The sequence below is a fragment of the Bos grunniens genome, chromosome 3 (genome assembly GCF_055505025.1).
Source record: "Bos grunniens cultivar Pamir isolate PY7600 chromosome 3, Bosgru_T2T1.0, whole genome shotgun sequence".
NCBI classification, from domain to species: domain Eukaryota; kingdom Metazoa; phylum Chordata; class Mammalia; order Artiodactyla; family Bovidae; genus Bos; species Bos grunniens.
The window spans coordinates 72,325,313-72,348,182 of NC_141167.1; the positions used below are offsets into that span (position 1 = coordinate 72,325,313).

Below are 22,870 nucleotides of genomic sequence, written 5' to 3' on the forward strand. Positions count from 1 at the left end.
CTTCCAATGAACATTCAGGACTGATTTTCCTTTAGGATGGACTGATTTGATCTCCTTGCTGTCCAAGGAACTCTCGAGAGTCTTCTCCAACACCACAGTTCAAAAGCATCAATTCTTCAGTGCTCAGCTTTCTTTATAGTTCAACTCTCACATCCATACATGACCACAGGAAAAACCACAGCCTTGACTAGACGGACCTTTGCTGGCAAAGTAATGTCTCTGCTTTTTAATATGCTGTCTAGGTTGGTCATAACTTTCCTTCCAAGGAGTAAGCGTCTTTTAATTTCATGGCTGCAGTCACCATCTGCAGTGATTTTGGAGCCCAAGAAAATAAAGTCTGCCACTATTTACACTGTTTCCCCATGTATTTCCCATGAAGTGATGGGACTGGATACCATGATCTTTGTTTTCTGAATTTGGAACTTTAAGCCAACTTTTTCACTCTCCCCTTTCACTTTCATCAAAAGGCTCTTTAGTTCTTTGCTTTCTGCCATAAGGGTGGTGTCATCTGCATATCTGAGGTTATTGATATTTCTCCTGGCAATCTTGGTTCCAGCTTGTGCTGCATCCAGTCCAGCGTTTCTCATGATGTACTCTGCATATAAGTCTTGGTGTGTGCAAAGTTTTGTTTGTGCCCTCCCTAGACTTCCCTGGTGGCTCAGACGGTAAAGCGCCTGTCTACGATGCGGGAGACCCGGGTTCGATCCCTGGGTTGGGAAGATCCCTTGGAGAAGGAAATGGCAATCCACTCCAGTACTATTGCCTGGAAAATCCCATGGACAGAGGAGCCGGGTAGGCTACAGTCCATGTGGTCGCAGAGAGTCGGACATGACTGAGCGACTTCACGTTCACGTTCCCAAGACTGGAATCTCTGTTTCCCGCAGTCCTGTGGAAGTCTTGTGATCAAATACCACTGGCCATCAAGGTCAGATACCCTGGGGATTCCTAATCCCTTTGTTAGATCCCCAGGCTGGGAAGCCTGACGTGGGGTTCAGAACCTTCACAACAGTGGGAGAACTTCTTTTGGTATTTTTCTCCAGTTTATGGATCACCCACTTGGCGGGTATGGGCTTTGATTTTATCACGATTGTGGTGCCCCTCCTACCATCTTGCTACAGTTTCTCCTTTGTCTTTGGACGTGGGGTGCCTTTTTTTGGTAGGTTCTATCATCCTCCTGCCGATGGTTGTTCAACAGCTACTTGTGATTTTGGTGTTCTCGCAGGAGGAGATGAGGGCACATCCTTCTACTCCACCATCTTGAGCTGGAAGCACTTTTTAATTCTGGATGAAAAAGATTAACTGATCTACAAGGCCTTTTCCATTTGTAATATATATTTAAACTTCTTTCAAAATTATATTGATGTATGGCAGAACCAATACAATACTGTAATTAACCTCCAATTAAATAAATTTATATTAAAAAAAATTACCTATCAGTAAAATGTCAGCCAACTACAGTAAAGGTAGAGTAAAGCTTTGAATTTAGAAACCAAAAATCTTTATCAAAGTAATGTTTCTTTTAACTTTCTAAAATGCACTTAATTAATTTACTCTACCTGGTTTATTTTAGACAGGTTACTTGATACTTATTGCTGTTATGCTGGTGTCTCGAACATTCTGTGACGTTTGGATGATTCAAAATGGGACGCTCATTGAAAGGTACTTTTCATCTTCCTCCTTTTTTGTATGAAATACTAACTTGTGTCATATTTAAGCATTATCTTAAGCAAGAAATAGATTCTAATTAGGTATAAATAACATAAGTCAGATTATGTCTTTGTTCATTTATTTAGTAGATATTGATTGATTGTCTCCCTTGTGCCATAGGCAGAGATAAGGATGTACCTGTTAGTGAACAGGAGAGACCCTAGCAGAGCTGGCAGTTTATAGAGGGTCAGAGACAAGTAAATGGAAAATTATGGGACACCCTGGTGGTCCAGTGGTTAAGACTCTGTGATTCCACTGCAGGGCCAGTGATCTGGTTCCTGGTTGGGAACTAAGATCCTACGTGCTGTGTGACATGGCCAAAAAGAAAAAAAAAAAAAAGGGATGTGCTGTATATTAAATTCTGTAATGGAAACTTAAGTCACCAAATTGGATGTCTGATATTAATGAGATAATGTGAGGAAAATATCAAAGCATTTCAGGGAATAATGTTGTGAATGTTTATTAAACAAAAATTATAAGGCATTTCCTTCAGTTTCTGAAGTTAGTGCTTTGTGTATATTTTTTATAGTCTTCGTACATATTATATTATTAATTGCTGTAATAGATGACTTTGAATTTAAAAACAAAAATAACAGTTGTGATATTAACTTTTATCTGTAAATGAAGGGTTTATTCCTTGTGATAATACCAATTTGAATGTCAGTAAAAAATTTTTTCTTGAAATTTTGTTTCTTGGCATGTAGTATTTTATCAGAAAATTTCTTAAAACATTTAAGATAACTTTTTAAATGACAGTACTTAAAATTTTTAAATGCTCCCAAATTTTGAAGGTTTTTTTTTTCTTTGACATCCTTGATTCCTGATTTAAGAGGATTTGTAGGAGAGGAAGAATGTTTTATGCAGATATTTTCTGACTCCTGTCTCTAGGAAAACTAAGAAGGTTGTCTGCATGGGAGTAAGGCCCCAACCACAGATCTCTGAATGTGTAAATTCCACATGCCTTAGAATACGTGTATGGGTGTCCCGGGGCTTTCCTAGTGGCTCAGATGGTAAAGAATCCACCTGCAGTGAAGGAGACTTGGGTTCAATCCCTGGGTTGCGAAGATCTCCTGGAAAAGGGAATGGGCTACCTATTCCAGTATTTTTGCCTGGAGAATTCCGTGAACAGAGGAGCCTGGCAGGGTAGTCAATGGGGTATAGATGCCAGTATTCAATTCAGGATTCCCTGAATCCTTTGGTTAGCCCCATGGCTTTTTATTTTAATCAAGATAATGTATGGATAGCTTAAGAAGTAAAACATGAATATAGTTTAATATCAAATAACCTTACAGAACTTAATCACAAAGCCATCGATCCTCTGTGATTCCTGGAGCCACCTGCCTTCTGTTTTTACTGTTTCATCTCTTACTTTGTCTGCATTTCTTTGTAACATACTTACATTGCTGTCTCTAGATTTTCAGTTTTAGACACTATGTGTGTATTTCTTTATCTCTTAGAAGAGGAGAGTTAGCTCTCTTACAGTCCTACGTGTGTCCATGCTCATTCTCTCAATGTTGTACCACAGTTTTTTGTTCAATCAAAATTTATTGTTTACATAATTTTGATTATTATTTACAGCTGAGCCACATGCTCTTCTTTGGTAGTTTCTTTTACATACAACGTTTTGTTTTTCCTGCCATTTATAAACTGCAGGTTTTTGTGTACATTAATTTTTTGCCTACTTACTAATTCAGCTCAAGCATATTGTCAACACTTTAAAATCTCAATTTTGTAATATGCCAAACACATCAGATAACTTACTGATTTTTATTTCTATTACCATCCCTCCCCATACCTCTTGTTAGTTTTCTGTCTTCCTGCTCTCATCAGGATTGATTGTGCTTTAGCTCCACTGAATAGCAGTCATGTTTGAATTTACTTTTATCATGATCTTAGGAATTTTTTTCATCTTCCTCTCCTGCATTGAATAACTCGTGTCTTCTGGATCTTTGGTTTTCCTCTTCCTCAGTTTACTTTGTCTTTTTGGCAGATGCAATCTTCTTCTGAGAATAGGTTACAAGGGAAGTAAAATTTTGGGACCTTGTAGGTCTGATAAAGTCTTCTGTTCTCACACTTGATTGGTAATTTAGCTTTATTTATGCATTCTAAATTAGAAATCACTTTTTGTCAGAATGTGGAAAGCATCACCCTATTGTCTTCTATAGGGCTCTGTGGTTCTCAACCCTGGCTGCAGAATAATTAGACTCATCTGGGGAATTTTGAGAACTACTAATGCCTGGGCCTACCCCTCGGGATTCTGATTCAATTAGTTATTCCTTTTTTGAAGCATCCCAGGTGATCCTACTGTGTAGCCAAGGTTAGAAACTACTGATCCAGTTTCCACATTGGATGTTAGGCCCATTCCTGTGCTGGTTGCCCACCCTTAGTAGCAGATCTGCTTTTACCCCCTTTGGAAGCTTTATTATTTCTTTATTATTGATTCTGTATTGCTAGGGTTTAGGCATTTCACTGAATGTTAGTGTGAATTTTTTTTTGCATTCCTTGTCTTTGTGACCCTTTCAGTCTCATTCTTCATTCCAAAGTAATTTCTTGTGTTTTTAAAAAAGTTCTTCCTCTCCATTTTTTTTTTCTTTACTTTTTCTGGAATTCTTACTAGTTGAGTGTTGGACTTCCTGGACTGATCATCTGACTGTAATTTCTCTTCTATATACATCTCTGACATTTTATTGTATATTCGAGGAGATTTCTTTTATCATCCAGTGAATTTTTGTTTTATTTCCAAGTATTGTCTTTTTGTATGAATGTTCATTTTTGGTGGTAGTCATTCTTTCAAGTCTTTGACTTTCACTGTCCTTTGTTATTCTGATCTTTGTCATTCATGTTAGAGCTTTCCTCAAGCAGTCACTCTTGGCTATGTGTTCATATTTAACTTGTCAGAAGCCAAGTTGTGGGATTGTTGATTGTCTGGTGTCCCTGAAGGGGATTTGTAGGGAGAGTCTGGCCAGTTTGTGTGTGTGTGTCCCAGTGAGAAATCTTCTAAAGAATCCTAAGAAATCTAAAGAATCCTGAGAAGTAAAGCATTAATATAATTGAAGTATTTGTTTATTGCTGCTAGCACATCAACTTTAGCTAGATCAGTTTCATTGCTAATTTCTCTTTCTGTGAGCTTTGTGCACAAGTAATTTGAGTCCTTTGTATAATTAATATAGAGAAGACTTATATGTCCTTTTACAAACTATAGAATTTTATATATTTTTCCTTTGGCTTTACTTATTATTTAACTGCCATATCTATTAATAAAAATAGGCTTCCTAACTATAGTGTTATTAATTACCTGTGGCAAAAATAACAGGTTACATCCACTGTGAACATTATATTAGATATGTATGTAGAATATGTCACATGATACATATAAAGAACCCTGCACAATCATGGTATAGTATAGAAGATTATTTTTAAAAGGTTTTTCCCTTTTATTCAGATTTTGTGATTTCATGTTTTTGTAACCTAAAAGAATAATTTTTAATTTTCTAAACTAGGGATTTCCAACTTTAATTAAATAGATGCTTATTTTAATTTTCTCAAAGACTGAATGCTCTAGAGAAAATGCATTACTAAGAGTAGTTCAGTTCAGTCACTCAGTCGTGTCCGACTCTTTGCGACCCCATGAACTGCAACACACCAGGCCTCCCTGTCCATCACCAACTCCCAGAGTTTACTCAAACTCATGTCCATTGAATCGGTGATGCCATCCAACCATCTCATCCTCTGTCATCCCCTTCTCCTCCTGCCCTCAATCTTTCCCAGCATCAGGGTCTTTTCCAATGAGTCAGCTCTTCGCATGCGATGGCCAAAGTATTGGAGTTTCAGCCTTAACATCAGTCCTTCCAATGAACACCAGGACTGATCTCCTTTAGGATGGACTGGTTGGATCTCCTTGCAGTCCAAGGGACTCTGAAGAGTCTTCTCCAACACCACAGTTCAGAAGCATCAATTCTTCAGCACTCAGCTTTCTTTATAGTCCAACTCTGACATCCATACATGACTACTGGAAAAATCATAGCCTTGACTAGACTAAGAGTAGGTGGTGCATTAATTGGTGATGATAGATAAGAGGAAATTATTGTGTAGCATGAGCCAGCTTATAATTCTGCCAGAGTAATCAACTTGTTAGGTATTCAGTTTTAAAATTTAGTTACGAGATGTAGAAAAAGTAAGAAACAAAAAATTTTAAGAGTTTTAAGAAGCATATTATTTTCCTGTAATTTAAACTTGCAGAGGTGTTGCAAGAATAGTACAAGGATCTCCTTATTGTGGACTTAAAAAATTACTCCTAACCTAAAAGCTGAGAGTAATGTTTTATTCAGTGGGAATTTTTAGGACTTCAAACCTGGGAGACAGCATCTCCAGTGGCCCAGAGAGAACTGCTCCAAGGAGGCGAGGGGAGGAGCCAGGTTCTAGAGAAGTTTTACAGCAAAGGGCAGGTAGTCTGAACATCAAGAGGTTATTGTTACTTAAAGAAAACCAAATATTCCCAAGTTAAGGAATTTAGCTCTTTTCTATGTATGGGAAAATGCAAGAGTCTGGGCTCACAGAAATTCATCATTCCTTTAACATGCACCTCATCTATCTGGGGCCAGTGTTCTGCTTTCACATCCTGAGCCTCCTTTCCTCAGAGCTCATTGAGGGAGCAGCTGCAGTCTGATGGCTGCTAGATGGCAGGTATTCTTTCCTTCCTGAGTACCCTCAGGGCTCAGCAGCTTAACCATCTGTGGTGGCTTCAGTTGCTGATGACTGTGACATCCTTTGTTTACTGATATGACAGGAAATATTCCATTTCTCGTTATATTCTTAACGTAACACTCATGGGTTCTAAAGCAGTTGTTTTAAAGTTAATTGTTGAGGTCAGGGGTTTTGAGCACGAGCCACCCATTCTCCTTGCTTGACCTTGCAATAAACCTTTCTCTGCTCTAAAAATTAAAAAAAGTTAATTGTTAACTTTCTCCTGAATGTTTTTGAGCTTCTGCTGTGCATGAGATATTTGATATTTGGTCAAACTTAAAGTTCTAAGATACTGTGAATTCGTAATATAAAACAATTTGATTTGAAAAAGTAACACGTTTCTTTAACCTGCTACTAAAGCTACATTGTAAGTTTGTCTTTTCCATTTTGACTCTTCCAAAGTGTGTTTAGATTCATGTACACTTCTGCTAAAATAGAGTCTCAAAGAGACTTGTTATGATCCTTGATGTGCTTAATTTTAGTATCCTTTATAACTGATGTCTTTGGAACGGGGCAAATTTTAATAGCATAGGTAGAGATTGACAGTTCTATGATATGGAAGGTAATCCTTCATATCTTGTTGCTGTTGCTAGAGAGGAAGAAATTTTCCTGTACTCTCCTGGGTTTTTCTGGCTGATCTAAGAATTAAATTGACATGAGACAGATTAACAGGAGAAAATGAAACAAAATTTTAATAACATATATACATGGGAGAGACCCTGGAGAACTTAGTAACTCTCCAAAATGGCCAAAGCCCTCATCTTAAAGACCATCTTCAGCTAAAAACAGAAGAGGGTGTTAGGGGTAGTGGTTTGGGGCTTTACAGGGGAGACAAGCAATTTACATGAAGACGGAAAAGTAAATGTTTGGTAAACAAATGTTTGTTGGGCCTTGTGGCCCAGACTTAGAGTGGACTCAGAGTGGACTCTGATATCTGATTCGCTCAGCACATTTGGCCCATGTGCTTTGCAGATATATGTGGTCAGAGCTCTGTCCTGGGAGCAGGCCCTTTTTTGTAAATTCTTTAGGTAGCTAAGGGGAAGGCAAACAAGAAAGGCTTCCTGACACTTCTGTTTCTTAAAAATAATCAGCCTAAAACTAGCCTGAGGCCAAAGAGGTGCATTTTGGCAAATTGTGTTCCTCTATACTGCCATATGCAATCATAAATGTATATTTTATTTACACCCACTTGGCTGTAAGTAACATTTTAAAATTACCAAACTATCTTAATTCCTATATGTTTTAGAAGTAGTTATGATTGGGACTACTGTAAAATTACTCTTTATTGATGATTATTTTTCTTTTGCAGCGGAATAATAAGCAGAAATAAAGCTTTATTCAAGAAACCATTTTTTAAATTTATAGCTGCTACTCCAATGGTAAACCATTGCTGAATGATGGCATGTGCTTTACCAGTGTTTGATAATCTTGTGTGTTTCACAGCTTGGGCAGCACTAAAGCACTTTGATTTTATGTGAAATTTGGTTCAGTTTTAATTTAAACCTCTAAACTTTTGTACTGTCTTAATTGCTTCTCATCTCTAATATTCTTATTGCTGTAGACAACATTTTTGTGTGGTTCTATTGTAACTTCTTTCTAGTTCAGCTTAAATTTTTTTTCTTTTTAAATTTTTAGCAGCTATGTCAAGATTGGATCATTAATTTTTCTATTGGTCTAGAGTAACATTTCCCAAAATATGTTCTTGGGAATCTTAGCTATGGCGAAGGAAATGCTACAGTGCTACAAAACTATCTCAGAGAGTTTTATAGTGTATAGTATACTTGAGAGCTTTGAGAGGCTCTTTGGTAAAGAAATTTGTTAGCTTTAACTCAGGTTTTCCCAAATTTCTTTGACCGTGGATTTTTTTTGCCCTAAAAGATCAGTTGATGTTACTTGGCATTATTCACCTACTCCCTCATAAAAAGCAAATTATTTCTCTGTCAGTGTGTATCCCAGTCATTTGTGTGTGTGTGTGTGTGTGTGTGTGTGTGTGTAGCTAGGTTTGAATCATTTAGCACAATTGTTTTTAAAAATATATTTAATTTGCTTTGGGGAATATTAGTATTATTTGGAAGAAGAGTACATGATCAAATTCTATTTTTGCACTAGCGCATTTGGTAGTCAAAGATCCTTTACTTATAATGACATCATGGCTTTCTAGGTTAAAAGTAGCAGAATCCTTTAAATAAATTCTTAGTGGATATTTTAAAAACAGTAAATATTTTAAATAAATTAAAAACAGATAGAAGATCTTGTTTCATTGAAATCCCACTATCATCTGTTTTGATAAAATTTTCTTACAACTATTACTTTCTTAGTTGTTTTTGCTCTCCAATAGCAGAATTGAGTAGTTGCAGCAGAGACCTTACGGCCTGCAAAGCTAAGAAGGGTTTACTGATCTCTCATTAGTCTGTCTCTCTGCCATTAGTTCATACAAATGACAATCAGTATGTTAAAATATTTAAAACAAACAAATACTAGTTTGTTTTATCCACAGTAATCCATTCCTGGGTCTGTAAAGTTAATTGTTTCACCATATAAAACCCCTTTTGTGACTGCTTAATTAAGCCTGCTGTTTAATTATCATTTTTATGAGGGAAAGAACTAGCTGTCATTCTTACTTAATTTTGCCATTTATAGAGTGATTTCCAGGCAAGCTGTTTAAAATGGTAAAATTTCAAAAGTTCAAGCTTTTGTTAGAAAATGACTTTAGCATCTTTTTTTTTTATTGATTCATTTGATTCAATAAACTTTTCCAAAAATAATTTTAGAGATTTACAGAGTTTTTTTGTGTGTGACAAATATTGCTTCTTTTGCAACTAATGCATTGCATGTGGTGGTTTGCAGTGGTATCATTGGTCGTAGCAGAAAAGATTTCAAGAAATACTTATTCAACTTCATCGCTGCTATGCCTCTCGTAAGTGTTATATCTTTAAAAATTTTTACATAGAAAAAAATTGCATCTGACTAAAATCTTTTAAGGATTTTTACTTATTAAGTTCTTTAAAGATTTATATGCTAAATTTTTTCAAGTTTAGTTTTGTAACTTATAGGAAATGTATCAATGCAAACCTTTATACTAGATGGAAAAACTTAAAGGAATTATGCTTGGATCAATTTCTTTGCATCATATGTGGGTATGTACAACTGGAGATGATGTTTTCTGACCGTTAGGCCAGAGTTTCTCATAGTAACATAGTAAACAGGATGGAAATAGTATCCCTCCCCAAGCTGTGACAACAAAAAATGTCTTCAGTGTCTCCAAACATTGCCAGATGTCCTGTGAGGGCTAAGGTGAGGTTGTGGAGGCAGTGAGCTGAGGGCAGAAATCCTGGTTGAGAGTCATTGATGTGGGCTATACACTGTTACTTGAACCACTAACGTGATTTAAGTTGAATTGGAATTTATTGCGTGGATTTACTAAAAATAAAGATAAGTGGTCCAAATCATAAGTAATTTTCTTAGCTTGAGTATTTTATTGGCACAATAAGAATTTTAGTATTTTTTATGTGAGAGTAATAGGGAGGAACTTGATTGTAAAATTTACTTGATTGTAAAATCTAATTATTAGAAAATATGTCAGATTTAATAAAGCTTGAGGATAGTCATACATGGAAATCCTTCTAAAAGAGAAAATTAAGCAGCATTGGTGTCAATCAAAGATTAAGATTCAGCAGACCAGTGTTTTCTTCACAAAATTTTTATGTAAATGTGACTTTAGAACTATGGAAAAATTAATTTTAATATAGTGGTGGAAAAGAGTAAAGGTGACTCCAGAAATAATCTAGAAAATGGCGTTAATTGGTGTAAAACTTGTGGTATTTTTTTTAACAGATGCAAATGTGGTGTGTATAGAATCCCATTAGCTAGGGTTGTAGTGCTGGTAGTAGCAAAGAAAAGATATACTAAGCATAAATGTCAGTACTCCTGAAGCAAGTTCTTTACATTGAATAAACAGGTGACAAATTTGGCCTTTTGTTTGTTTATACACACCTTCCCCACCGCAAATAGTTGCAAGATTCTTTTCATAATTAATACTAATATATTTTAAAATTAATTTTCAAGTAAAGGGTAATAGCTAATTGCATTTGATGTAGCATATTCTCTTTGTGTGTTTGGGACTGTTAAGTAAAAACTGAATTATATCAATTCAAACTATCAGTTATTAAAAAATTATAGGATTTGGGGACAAAGCCAATGATAGGAAAATAAATTATGATTTCGTAAGCAGAAATGAAGCAAAACTAATAATGTGTGTTTGTTTGTTTTAGATTTCTCTGGTTAATAACTTCTTGAAGTTTGGGTTAAATGAGCTCAAACTGTGCTTCCGAGTAAGATTAACCAAGTACCTCTATGAGGAATATCTCCAGTAAGTGATAACCTAATTTTATACTAAAAATAAAAATAATACTTATGATAATGAGATATAGAAGTCTTTCTTTTTTATTAGATATGTTTTTCAAGTGAATTGCTCTTGAACCAGAAGCATATATGGAAAGATCTCAACTATTTGGAATCTAATCCTGACTTCCATTAACTGGCAAATCATCCTTCTCTAGACTGGGATCTTCATCTCTAAAATAAATTAGGGCAATCTTTAGGTCCTCTTCTAGCTCCAAAGTTTTCTGTTTCTACAAATTTGTACTACATAGTATAACATGATATTTTTGTTGTTGTTTTTTAGAATCATTTGTTTTAAAATCATCTTCTTGTTATTTTAGAGCTTTCACATATTATAAAATGGGAAATCTGGACAACAGAATAGCTAATCCAGACCAGCTACTTACACAAGATGTGGAAAAGTTTTGTAACAGTGTAGTTGATCTGTATTCAAATCTTAGTAAGGTAAGTGTGTCTGTTTTTGTTGTTAATTTGCTAAATTTTGAATCTAAGCAAATGTATATGATGAACATGACAGCAGCCTATAAGTATTTAATGCTTTTATTAAAAAAATTAAACTTAAAAGCTTCTGCACAACAAAGGAAACTATTAGCAAGGTGAAAAGGCAGCCTTCAGAATGGGAGAAAATAATAGCAAATGAAGCAACGGACAAACAACTAATCTCAAAAATATACAAGCAACTCCTACAGCTCAACTCCAGAAAAATAAACGACCCAATCAAAAAATGGGCCAAAGAACTAAATAGACATTTCTCCAAAGAAGACATACAGATGGCTAACAAACACATGAAAAGATGCTCAACATCACTCATTATCAGAGAAATGCAAATCAAAACCACTATGAGGTACCATTTCACGCCAGTCAGAATGGCTGCAATCCATGTCTACAAGCAATAAATGCTGGAGAGGGTGTGGAGAGAAGGGAACTCTCTTGCACTGTTGGTGGGAATGCAAACTAGTACAGCCACTATGGAGAACAGTGTGGAGATTCCTTAAAAAACTGGAAATAGAACTGCCTTATGATCCAGCAATCCCACTGCTGGGCATACACACTGAGGAAACCAGAAGGGAAAGAGACACGTGTACCCCAATGTTCATCACAGCACTGTTTATAATAGCCAGGACATGGAAGCAACCTAGATGCCCATCAGCAGATGAATGGATAAGAAAGCAGTGGTACATATACACAGTGGATGTCTTCCTACCCATTTCTCCACTTCAGTATTTCTAATTCTAATAGCTCATTTAATTAATAGTCAAAAAATTTTCACAAGATATTAGTATATTTCAATTTTTCTAATTACTGTTTTTCCCCCTTTCCAGAATATTGCCAGAGCTTTTGACTCTGACCTTAACCAGTGTTCTTCATGATGGTTATATCAGCTCTTACTTATTCTTCTTATCTCACCATCCTTACAGTTTTTGCTGTGATTTTCTCGTGAAGCCATTTTCTTTGCCTTTACTTCCTGCATTAGCTGGGAAATGCAGTGGTCATCTTGAAGATTTCTGCTTAGCATTACCGCCTCCCCCTCTTCCTCTCAGATGCCCCATTTCCCATCTGATCCACACGACTGCTCTTGATCTGTGGTCGGAACTTGTCTCCAAGAGGACCACTTATAGTATCTTGCCTTGGGCCACAGTTAATCCACGTATCCAGTCTTGAGACAGAAAACTGTATACAAGGCGCTGGGTCACAATGGAAGACTAGGAATACTTCCTCTTCAGCCATGTGGACGAAGAAGTACAGGCAGGTGTTAGAAAAGTAATGTGTATTCACAAGAACTTTACCCCTCTTGATAGGCCTACTACTAAGATGCCTTTTTCACTTCATGCCAAACTTTGTCCTTTATTTAGCTCTTTCTTTAAGTCTTTACTGATCCAAACTCTAGAAACTGAGGTAGCAACAAATTGCTCGGTAATCCAGCTGCCTTTTTCCTCTGCCTTTTACCACATTTTAAAGTTTGTTCTCCATGTGTGTGTGGTGGTTGGGGTCGGGAAGGAGAGATGCTGTATATATTATTCTGGTAATTTTGTAGACCTTGTTGTGTATTCTTTATTACATCTTGGCACTTGAGTTAGTCCATAGCTCAGGACTTATCACATCTGCAATAAAGAAAAATGTTAGCATATTAACTAATTGTAGTGGTGCTATATACTATAGTATATTTACTTTATAAAATATGTAATTGTTTGAACTCTGACTTAAACTGAATCATTATTTTTGTCAGTAATTTAAGTGCACTTGAACTTTATATGTATACGTAAGTATGCCTAACTTCTTGATAGTTCATAAGACAGGAAAGAAAAGGTTCATCTTAGTACAAGCCAATTATGAGCCAACCCACCTATCCTAGTAATGATATAGATATTAGAAAAGGTGGCTATGGACTTAAATGAACACGATTTGGGTTTCTTGAAAAACACTTCAAAACATGTACAACTTTTGGTATGTCAATTAAATTGTCTCTATGTGAAGAGCAGTAAATTAATGTTATTTTAGTTTTAGGAGCTTGAGTTTTAGATCATAAAATTAAGATTTATAAACTTACTCAATGTATTTCAACATATAGATGTTGTGGTAAAGTCTAACATCAAGAGCAGAAAGAGTCTCTCATTTTTCAGATGAAGATATATAGAAACCAGAAAAACAGATAGTAGATTTGGGGTTATAACTCAGATCATTTTCTTGCATCTTTATAGTACATTAAGAAATTGCTAAGTAAGTAATGGTTAGTTGTCACAGTAGAGCTATCTTAGTTGATGGAAAGTGGTAAATATTTTCCCTAATTGATGGTCAGTAGACATTGGTCAGGCTGTCTCCATTTTGAGCTTCTTGAGAATAAGAATTGTGTCTTTTATGTATTCATCGAGCTACGTACTGTACAGTACCTTGTACATAGTGAGAACTCTACGTGTTGACAATTATGTGTTAAATGTTGACTAGCATTGTGTATTTAACATGCTTATTAGCTATCAGTGTAGGCAGTTTTGTTCTTTTTAATTCTGTGCCTTCTGATGTTTATTTTACAGCCATTTTTAGACATAGTTTTGTATATCTTCAGGTTAACCAGTGCAATAGGAGCTCAGGTGAGTTTACTTTTTCTGTCTTTTAAATTGCTTTAATACTGTGCTGTGAATAGCTGGATGGTTTGTTGGAATTTTTATGTATCTCAAAGAGTGTGATTTTACAAGTGTAGCTAATAAAGTCTGGTTATAAAATAATACTCTACTAGAGATTTTTAAAGTTTTCTGATTCAGCTTTTCAGTTTTTCTTAAGCCAGACACTTGGAAAATTTTTGTGGTTTTAATAACCAGAAATGCTTAAACATTGAACACACCTGTATTTATTGTTGCAAGGTAATGCCTAAAAGGGGCTTCACTGGTAGCTCAGCTGGTAAAGAATCCATCTGTAATGCAGTAGACCCCGGTTTGATTCCTGGGTTGGGAAGATCCCCTGGAGAAAGGATAGGCTACCCACACCAGTATTCCTGGGCTTACCTGGTGGCTCAGCTGATAAAGAATCCGCCTGCAATGTGGGAGACCTGGGTTCGACTGCTGGGTTGGGAAGCTCCCCTGGAGAAGGGAAAGGCTACCCTCTCCAGTATTCTGGCCTGAAGAATTGCATGGACTGTATGTATAGTCAATGGGGTCGCAAAGAGTCAGACACGACTGAGCGACTTTCACTTTCTTTTTTATTTCAGTGCCTAAAAAGAGATTTGGAGACAGCTATTTTAATATGAAATATGAATGTTTAATTACATTTAGAATGACTATAACAGTTTTAATAGTATTTTATAATAATATAAATTGTTGACTGTCCCATGAGGTCATCTTATTAGGTCTCTTTGACATTTGTGTTGATAAGATCTTTGAATGTTCTGAGTATTCTTATTGAAGTCTAACTTTAGTCATTTAATATGTAAGATTATTGTTATATATTTATAACACAATCATATAATAATTTGGTTGTTTTATGTATATATATACACATATTTATGTATATATTTTTGTGGTTATTAATAAATAATTTATATAGTGACTTTTGTTCCATTTCAAAACATTGGGGAAAATAGTTTTTTATTTTAATGTTCTTGTCTGTCTTCCTAACCTTTTGATACCTCATAAGTTGGGTTAAATCATTTTTATAACTTGTTTTTACTATAAATAAGTAAATAGTCTTAATGCCTCTTATTGGTATAACTTTTTATGGTACTTATTACATGTTTATAACACTTAAGTATTATATTTATATTTAAAAATGTCTCCATATATTCTTATTTTCTGATTTTGTATTTCTTAGAGGTAGAGACTATGCTTTAGTTATCTCTTTTATCCGTACCTCTAGTAATTATTGAAAAGCATTGAATCAGTCACATTGAATTTAAAAATAATACACACCATATTCCAATTTAATATATGCTATATTCCATATACACTGTCTGAATAAAAAGATGAGTAAGACACAGTTCCTACTGAAGAGGAGTTATGATCTGGTGAAAGAATAGATAGTCAAACAGTTGTAATGGAGAGTGATAAGCCCAGTAGTGGAAGTGAATAATGTCTTTAGTGTCCAGAAGAATTGGAGGTGATACTGGAGCTGCTTTGAGGATAAGTCAGACTTTTTTAGATATGTCAGGCTTGCTAGACAGAAGAACAACTTCACTGAGTAGCATGTTCAGGAAACAATTATTTCAGTATGGCAGAACATAAGGATATATATGGGAATGAAGAGTTTGAAAAGGCAAGCTTGAAGCTTCTCTCTTGGAAGGGTCAATGCATATGGAGATACTTTACCACATTATGGCAGCTAGAAGCAAGACGCCGGAGAAGGGAAAGGCAAATTGAGCTCATTTGCGGGAACTGAGCTTGAGGTTACAGAGAAGTAAACAAAAGATGTACAGTAAATATTTGGAAACAGTATCTAGGACTGATGGGATTAGAGATATAAATTTGGGAGGCAAAGGGAGCAAGAAAAGGAAACCTCAGGCAATACTAACTAGTGAGAAGGTGAAAGAGAGTTCTGCACATTATTGTGGAATCAAGAATATCAAGAAGAGCTCCGTCAGAAGAGTTTTTAGATGCTGTAGAAAGAGTGAGGACTGCAATTAGGAGTTTTTAAGTGAGCAAATTTGGGAGAGCTGGGGGAGAGATGTATGGTGGGAGGAGAAGTAAATGAGTAGTGAAAACAAAGAGGCCCAGTGGGTATCTTCTTAGAAAAGAAACAAGGGAAAAAGTCAAAAGAGTGATTTCTTTCAAGGTAACTGGAGTTAATTATAAATTGTGCATGTTGCATTCAGTGAATTTATGATATCCTTGATCTTTGTATATCTTTCTCTCCTAATAATATCAGGGCCCAGCAAGCATGATGGCCTACTTGCTTGTTTCTGGGCTATTCCTAACTCGAATTAGACGACCCATTGGTAAGATGACAATAACTGAGCAAAAACTTGAAGGAGAGTATAGATACGTTAATTCTCGGCTCATCACAAACAGGTAAGGACAAATGTATTAAATGTATTTAACTGTACTAAAAATTCCTTTGTGTGGATATTGAAGTCATGTAAGCCAACTCCAAAAAATCTAGTAACGCTGTTACTGAAATTATGTCTCTGTGTATTTACTTCTTTTGAAAATATACATTATGAAGGATATTGGTTTTATTAAGTAATCTTAATAACTACATTTCTAACCCTTTTTCTTAATAACTATTTAGTATCCCTGATTGACCTCTTCGTGTCTTCTGTTGGCTAATTTTCTGTTAATTTCACATAAAGCAAAGTCAGAAATTTTAATTCAAATTTACTTACTTCTTCAGAGAAAATTTTATCTCAGTTTATCCACAAGTATTTTTTGTTTGAGTCTATATTTGGAGCACTCAAAGTTAATGCAGTCTCGTTGCATGTGTCTCTGTCTATTTTCCAGATAGTTTGAAAATCCAAAGTAGGGAGAAGTATTGGGCTTTAGAGCCAGCCTGCCTAGTTTCCAAATCTACCTTCTCCACCTATCAATTATATAATATATGACTTCTGGAAAGTTATTTATAGTTTCATTTTTCTTATTTATACTAGGTAGCTAATTCAGGGTTGTCATGAGGACTAATATGATATATATAAAACTTCCAGCACTGTTTTTAATGTGTAGCAGGTACTCAATAAATTTTCTCATGTATTGATGATCTGTCAACCTTAAGTCATTTTGAGTCATATTTATTTACTACCCTGTTGGCATTACAGAATTATTTAGGAAATGGTCTTTTAAAAGTTCCTTCTTCCTTTATTTCCTTGGATTGATAAAACAGTACTTACTGGTTTTAAATAGGCTTTTTGTGTTGTAGGGAGGCAGAAGAATAAAAGGTTTTGTACAGAGGTGATTTGCCAAGTGAATGAAAGAGCTATTAGCTAGGATGTTTTCCAATGCAAGAAACGGAAAACCCTGACTCGGGTGGCTCCAACAATAAGGACATTTACTACTTCACATAAAAACTCTTAAGATGGACCAGCTCCAGGCACAGCATGCTCAGGGTGTCTGACTCTTCTCCTGACTCTGTCCTCCTCTATATGTTCCCCCTTTCCTCTGGCTAATTATTTTTCTGATCATAGGATGGCAAAAGCAGTTCTAGATCTAGATCCACCAGCCCTCGTCTCCTGCAAAAAGCCCAGAAACAAAAGCAGCCACTTTTGCCGTCTCTTTAAGAGAGTGGGAAGCCCCCACAACAACTTTCTTTTCACATCTCATTGGCCAGAATTATCACTAAAGCAGTTACAGCGAAGTCACTGGCTTAGATCAGGTGGAACTCTTTCCCCTTTGGATTGGGGCTTGAGGCTGTTCCTCAACCACTTGGGTGCCTAGAAAAGGATACAAAACTTTAAGAAAATTGGGGTTCTCTTAGGAGGAAGGATATGGAAGAGAAAAGATGCTGAATAGGCAGTTGTTAGTATTGTGGAAGTTCTGAGCTTTCAGGTTTTAAGTTTAGGATAAAATGTTCAGGAGAAGTAGGGTTCTCACCTTGTCTTTCTCAATGGACTTAAATGTGTGGAGGAGGTAGAAGGAATTAAGAAATTTTAGGTACAGAATTGTGTTAAACTAGGATTCTGATACCCTGGGGCTCTCTGCTGCTGCTGCTAAGTCGTGTCAGTCGTGTCCGACTCTGTGCAACCCCATAGACGGCAGCCCACCAGGCTTCCCCGTCCCTGGGATTCTCCAGGCAAGAACACTGGAGTGGGTTGCCATTTCCTTCTCCAATGCATGAAAGTGAAAAGTGAAAGTGAAGTCGCTCAGTCATGTCTGACTCTTAGCGACCCCATGGACTGCAGCCTACCAGACTCCTCCATCCATGGGATTTTCCAGGCAAGAGAACTGCAGTGGGATGCCATTGCCTTCTCCTTGGGGCTATTATTGTGTAAAGGAAACTGGGAAAGGCTAGTCAAACATGATGCAACTATATGGAAAGTTAATTTACTTAAAGGTATTGAGGTAAGGGCTACCTTGTTTTTATGATGCAAAAAAAATACAGGTACATTTTAGACTAGAATATAATGTTCACATAAATTTTTGAGGCAGGGGAAGAGACTTTTAAGAAATATTGTGTTTTAACTTTGCCTTCTAGACTCGCATGTAAATCTTTCCTTTCCTCTGCTGTAAGAGGTACTTTGCTGAGACAGTTTGCATCAATCTGGGTAGAGTAGAAAACTAGATGTTAGGGTCAGATACAAGTTATAATCTCAGCTGTTTAACTTGTCAGCTGCATGACTTCTGCACATTAACTACACTAAACCTTTCTTCACTCATAAAATGCCCTTTTTTCCTAGTTAAGATTGTTGTGGCCCCTGTGTACCCGTTCAGATCAGCTCAGGGAAAGAGGAATTGTTGTGAGGATATGGTGGGGTTCCAAGAATAAGGACAACTGTGCAGCTAGGCCTCCTGGGAGCTGGCAACTGTCAGGCGGGGAGGAATTAATTTGTTTTTCTGTCCTTTAAAGGCTATATGTCATGCATCACTACCTGTTTTTTTCCTAACTCTTGTTGTCTCCTTTCCCTTCTGGCTCAGTTTGTAATCTGAGATGGCTGTCCCAGTCCTGCCTTCCTATATGTCATGGTATCTTCCTTCTTGTTTCTTTATTCACTTTTCTGAGAACTAGCTCAGCACATCTTTTCCAGCCAGGCTACATGTGGGATATGCAACTCGTGTCCAAAGTGCAGCCTGTGATGCAGTCAGGTGTATCAGTACAGGTGTAACTGTGCTCTGATCAGTTGAGCTATGTATAGATCATGGCTTGAGAAGTACCCAATAAACTGTTAGTCACAGAGTGTTCGTTTATATACAAATATTTAGTCAATAAATATGGTATTTTAAGTTATTTTCTAGGCTTAAGTAGCATTAAAACTAATTGCTAAATTATTTTCCTTAATAGTGAAGAAGTTGCCTTTTACAATGGAAATAAAAGAGAAAAGCAGACAATCCACTCAGTCTTCCAAAAACTGGTAAGATAAACATGTTGGAGGCTCATGTATGTATGGAAAAAAAAAATCTTGACCTGTGCCAGGATACATATATACCTTTAATCTTTAAAAGATTTATTTTTAAATAGCTATAAAGAATTTTTATGCTGTGTTTTCCTAAAAACTATCAAACCAATACGTTAAGTTGCCCAGTTATAAAAATGGGTAGATTTATTAAAATAATTATCATGTATTTTTGAAGTGGTTACTTAGGAGTCTTATTTAATGGTAAACTTAGTGATAATTACAGAAAGGATTTGTTCTGTAGTATTTCTGGGAATACTGTGAGCACAGTTCAGCAAACATTTTCTGTAGTGGGCACGATAAGTACCATGTATGGTTTAGGCTTTTCAGGCCCTATGGTCTCTCTTGCAACTATTCAACTCTCTCCTTCAAAGTAGCCATATGTAAATGAATGGATGTGGTATGTTCTAATAAAACTTTATTTACTGAAGTAAGTGGCAGGCTGGATATGAACTGTGGATCATAGTTTGCTGGCCTTTTACTTAGAATATAAACATTGTTTCTTATGTAAACAGTATGCAAACTATGCTTGGGTTTTTATCTACTTGCCACGGGGAAGATTTGAATTTAGTTAATTTTGTTGATTATTCATTCAGAAGATACGGAGCACCATCTAAAGGGGTCTTGCGTGTCCAGGTGACAGTGGTGTGTAATGGACCAAATCCTGCCTTTAAGGAGCTTACATTTTAGTGGAAAGTTTTGAAATCAAATACATATTTGAGGTGATTTTTAAAGGTTAAAGAAGTTGTTATTTTAAATTATTTAAATTAAGGTTAAAGAAATAGAATTTTTGTCTGTTTTATGTTTAACATGACTGAAATTTGATAGCGTTCACTGATAAAATGCATTTACGGTAATTGTCTAAGGGACTGCTGTTAACTAGTTCACTCTTCACGTGGCTTGCCCATGCTTTTGCATTAGAGTTCAGCCCCAAAGTTAACACCTTTTGAGGCCATGTCTTCTTTGATTAATCCATCTAAAGTGACCTTCACCAGTTACTTCCCATTTTAATGATCTGTTTTTCTTAAAAGCATTCATTACAATTTCTAATTATTTTGGTTTTTTACTGGTTGTCTTCTTCATTAGAATGTAAATTCCATGAGCTCAGGAACCTTGTCTTTTTATTCACTGTTGCGTCTTCATCGCTGAGCTCAATATGTAACATCTGGCATTCACTGAATAAATGTTCCAGCCATTGCTCTTTTGCAGAAGATATTAAGTGCAAGCTACCTTGTACTCAGGAAACCCACATTTTAGTGGGGGGGATATAAACAAGTAAACATATTTTATATGCTTTCAGGTCATAGTGAATTCTGTGACCAGAAATAAAATGGGATAAAGTGGTAGAGTGTGATGGGGGCTGTTGCCAAGCAATTTAGGATGACAAGAAAGTCTCTCTTGAAGGTGGCATTTATATCTGGAAATCAGTAATCCTGACAGAGGAAACAAGGCGAGCAAAGGCCTGAGGCAGAAGCATGTTTGAGGAACCAGTATTTCTGGAGCTCAGTGAGAAAGAGCAAAGTAGAAGCAGATGAGGTTGAAGATAGAGCCCAGTGGCAGATCATGCAGGGCCTGAGTAATCTGATAGATGAAAAAGTCAAGAACATTTAAAATGCAGAATAAAATACATTTTTAGATTTGCAATTTTGGGGTAATGCATGCTGAGATTAAAACTACAGATTCAAGTTATGAGGTGTTACATTAGCACTTGGCTCAAATTGAATGTAGTACAAGTCTTAGCGAAAGACCAGGTGTTTCCAACTAAAGTAAAGCATTGAATGCTATTTCCAGACAGCTGGTTTCACCTAAATTATCTGTTTCTGTTTTTTGTTTGTCTTGATTATCAATTTTTGCCTATATGTATCCGACAGTATTATGAATACAGTATCATTGTACTAGTTCATGCAAGGGACGCCACACACATATTCTTTATGTTTTCCACTCTGTTTGCATAAAAATGGTTTCATGAAGGCTTTGTTTGGCACCTGTTCTGTGATCAGCATTGTGCTCAATGAAATGTGATGTATAATGTAATCAGAAATTATAGGTACTCAGTAAATATTTGTTGAATGCATAAATTATACAGTTTCTTGTGTCCTCATGGTGGGTTAATTTTTCCTAATACATTGGAAGTATATATATATATTTTGTTTTTGCTTTCTGTCAGGTGGAGCACCTACATAATTTCATTTTGTTTCGGTTTTCTATGGGCTTCATTGACAGCATAATTGCCAAATGTAAGTATGCTTTAAAAGAGATAGTAGAATGGAATTTGTGGGGCAAGTGAGGTGGTGTTGATGTTTTTCAGTCTTAACTGTTTGGTTTCAGACCTCGCCACTGTGGTCGGGTACCTAGTGGTCAGTCGTCCTTTCTTAGACTTGGCTCACCCTCGACACCTTAAGAGCTCACACTCGGAGCTTCTGGAGGTAAAGTGGTAATGGTAGTCAGACTCAACTGAAATCTTAAAAACAAAAATTTTAAACAGCTAGTTGTAATCTTCGAAATACAAGTGAAAACTAATATTTCTTTCTATTTCAGGATTACTACCAAAGTGGAAGAATGCTTTTGCGAATGTCTCAGGCTCTGGGTCGAATAGTTTTGGCTGGCCGTGAAATGACTCGATTGGCTGGGTGAGTTAAGATTTGTAATACTGAGCAACTCAGAGAATCTTTTTTTTTTTTTTTTTAAGATGTTATCCTTAATGATTGTGACCAGTTGAGGTTGAGATAAGGAGCACCTGAATCCCCATATTTCCTACTCTTGGAAGCTGGTTTTGATAGAAAATTAGGAAGATTTTTTTCTGATAGTGTGCTTTTCATGTTTCCTTAAGATAGCTGTTTTGAGCCTTAAACTAGGTTAGTTGTTCTCAAGCTGTCTGCTCTGTGAATACTGGTATTCAGTAAGATGGGAAATGTTGAATCATGGCAGTCTTTCCGTAGTTTACAGAAAATTGTTAGTGAATAAAATTTTTTCATTTGGACTTTTTTGTCCCCTACCAGAGATTTCTTCCCCTTAGGTCTTTGGTACTGGTAATGCATAAGCAAGGATGAAATTTATTTTAATGGAAAAAAAAAAGAAAAGTTACCTTGTGGTAGCTCTAAGTCCAGTTGTAAACCGGTCAAGGTGTCTGGTAAAATTATTCTTAGACCATCAAATGGAATTAAATATTTCAGAATTTCAAAGTTTAGTATAAAGGGCTTGGTATGATATTTAAGACAGCACATAATGTAAAAAAGCCTTAAGTTTCAGGTTATCTGAAGAAGTTGAATGACTTTGGATCTTTTCCAGGCCTGTGATTAATTTGCGTTATTTCCTCTATTCCTTCTTCTCTACTCCTTTAGCAGTTAAGGTCTTCATGACAGGATAGAAGAAGCTGTGACTATTGTGCGGAATCGTTCTTGAGAATGCTGAATTTCTTCCAACTTGTTAATAACTTCCTCATGCCTTTACATTTCCTGGCGTAGAGGATGCTTCCATTCCTTTAGGAGGTTTCTGCTT

At 36.1% G+C, this 22,870-nt stretch overlaps 1 protein-coding gene across 1 annotated transcript in view; it reads left to right on the forward strand.

Moving 5' to 3' along the window:
* The window catches only part of ABCD3 (ATP binding cassette subfamily D member 3), an 83,032-nt gene that overhangs the window by 39,787 nt on the left and 20,375 nt on the right, over window positions 1-22,870 (forward strand). Inside the window, exons 4-13 of the mRNA XM_086391308.1 lie at window positions 1,571-1,659; window positions 9,298-9,367; window positions 10,722-10,819; window positions 11,172-11,295; window positions 13,881-13,937; window positions 16,201-16,343; window positions 19,261-19,330; window positions 21,540-21,609; window positions 21,701-21,798; window positions 21,911-22,002. Coding sequence (XP_086247434.1) covers window positions 1,571-1,659; window positions 9,298-9,367; window positions 10,722-10,819; window positions 11,172-11,295; window positions 13,881-13,937; window positions 16,201-16,343; window positions 19,261-19,330; window positions 21,540-21,609; window positions 21,701-21,798; window positions 21,911-22,002 — 911 coding nt within the window. The remainder of the gene's footprint in view (window positions 1-1,570; window positions 1,660-9,297; window positions 9,368-10,721; window positions 10,820-11,171; window positions 11,296-13,880; window positions 13,938-16,200; window positions 16,344-19,260; window positions 19,331-21,539; window positions 21,610-21,700; window positions 21,799-21,910; window positions 22,003-22,870) is intronic.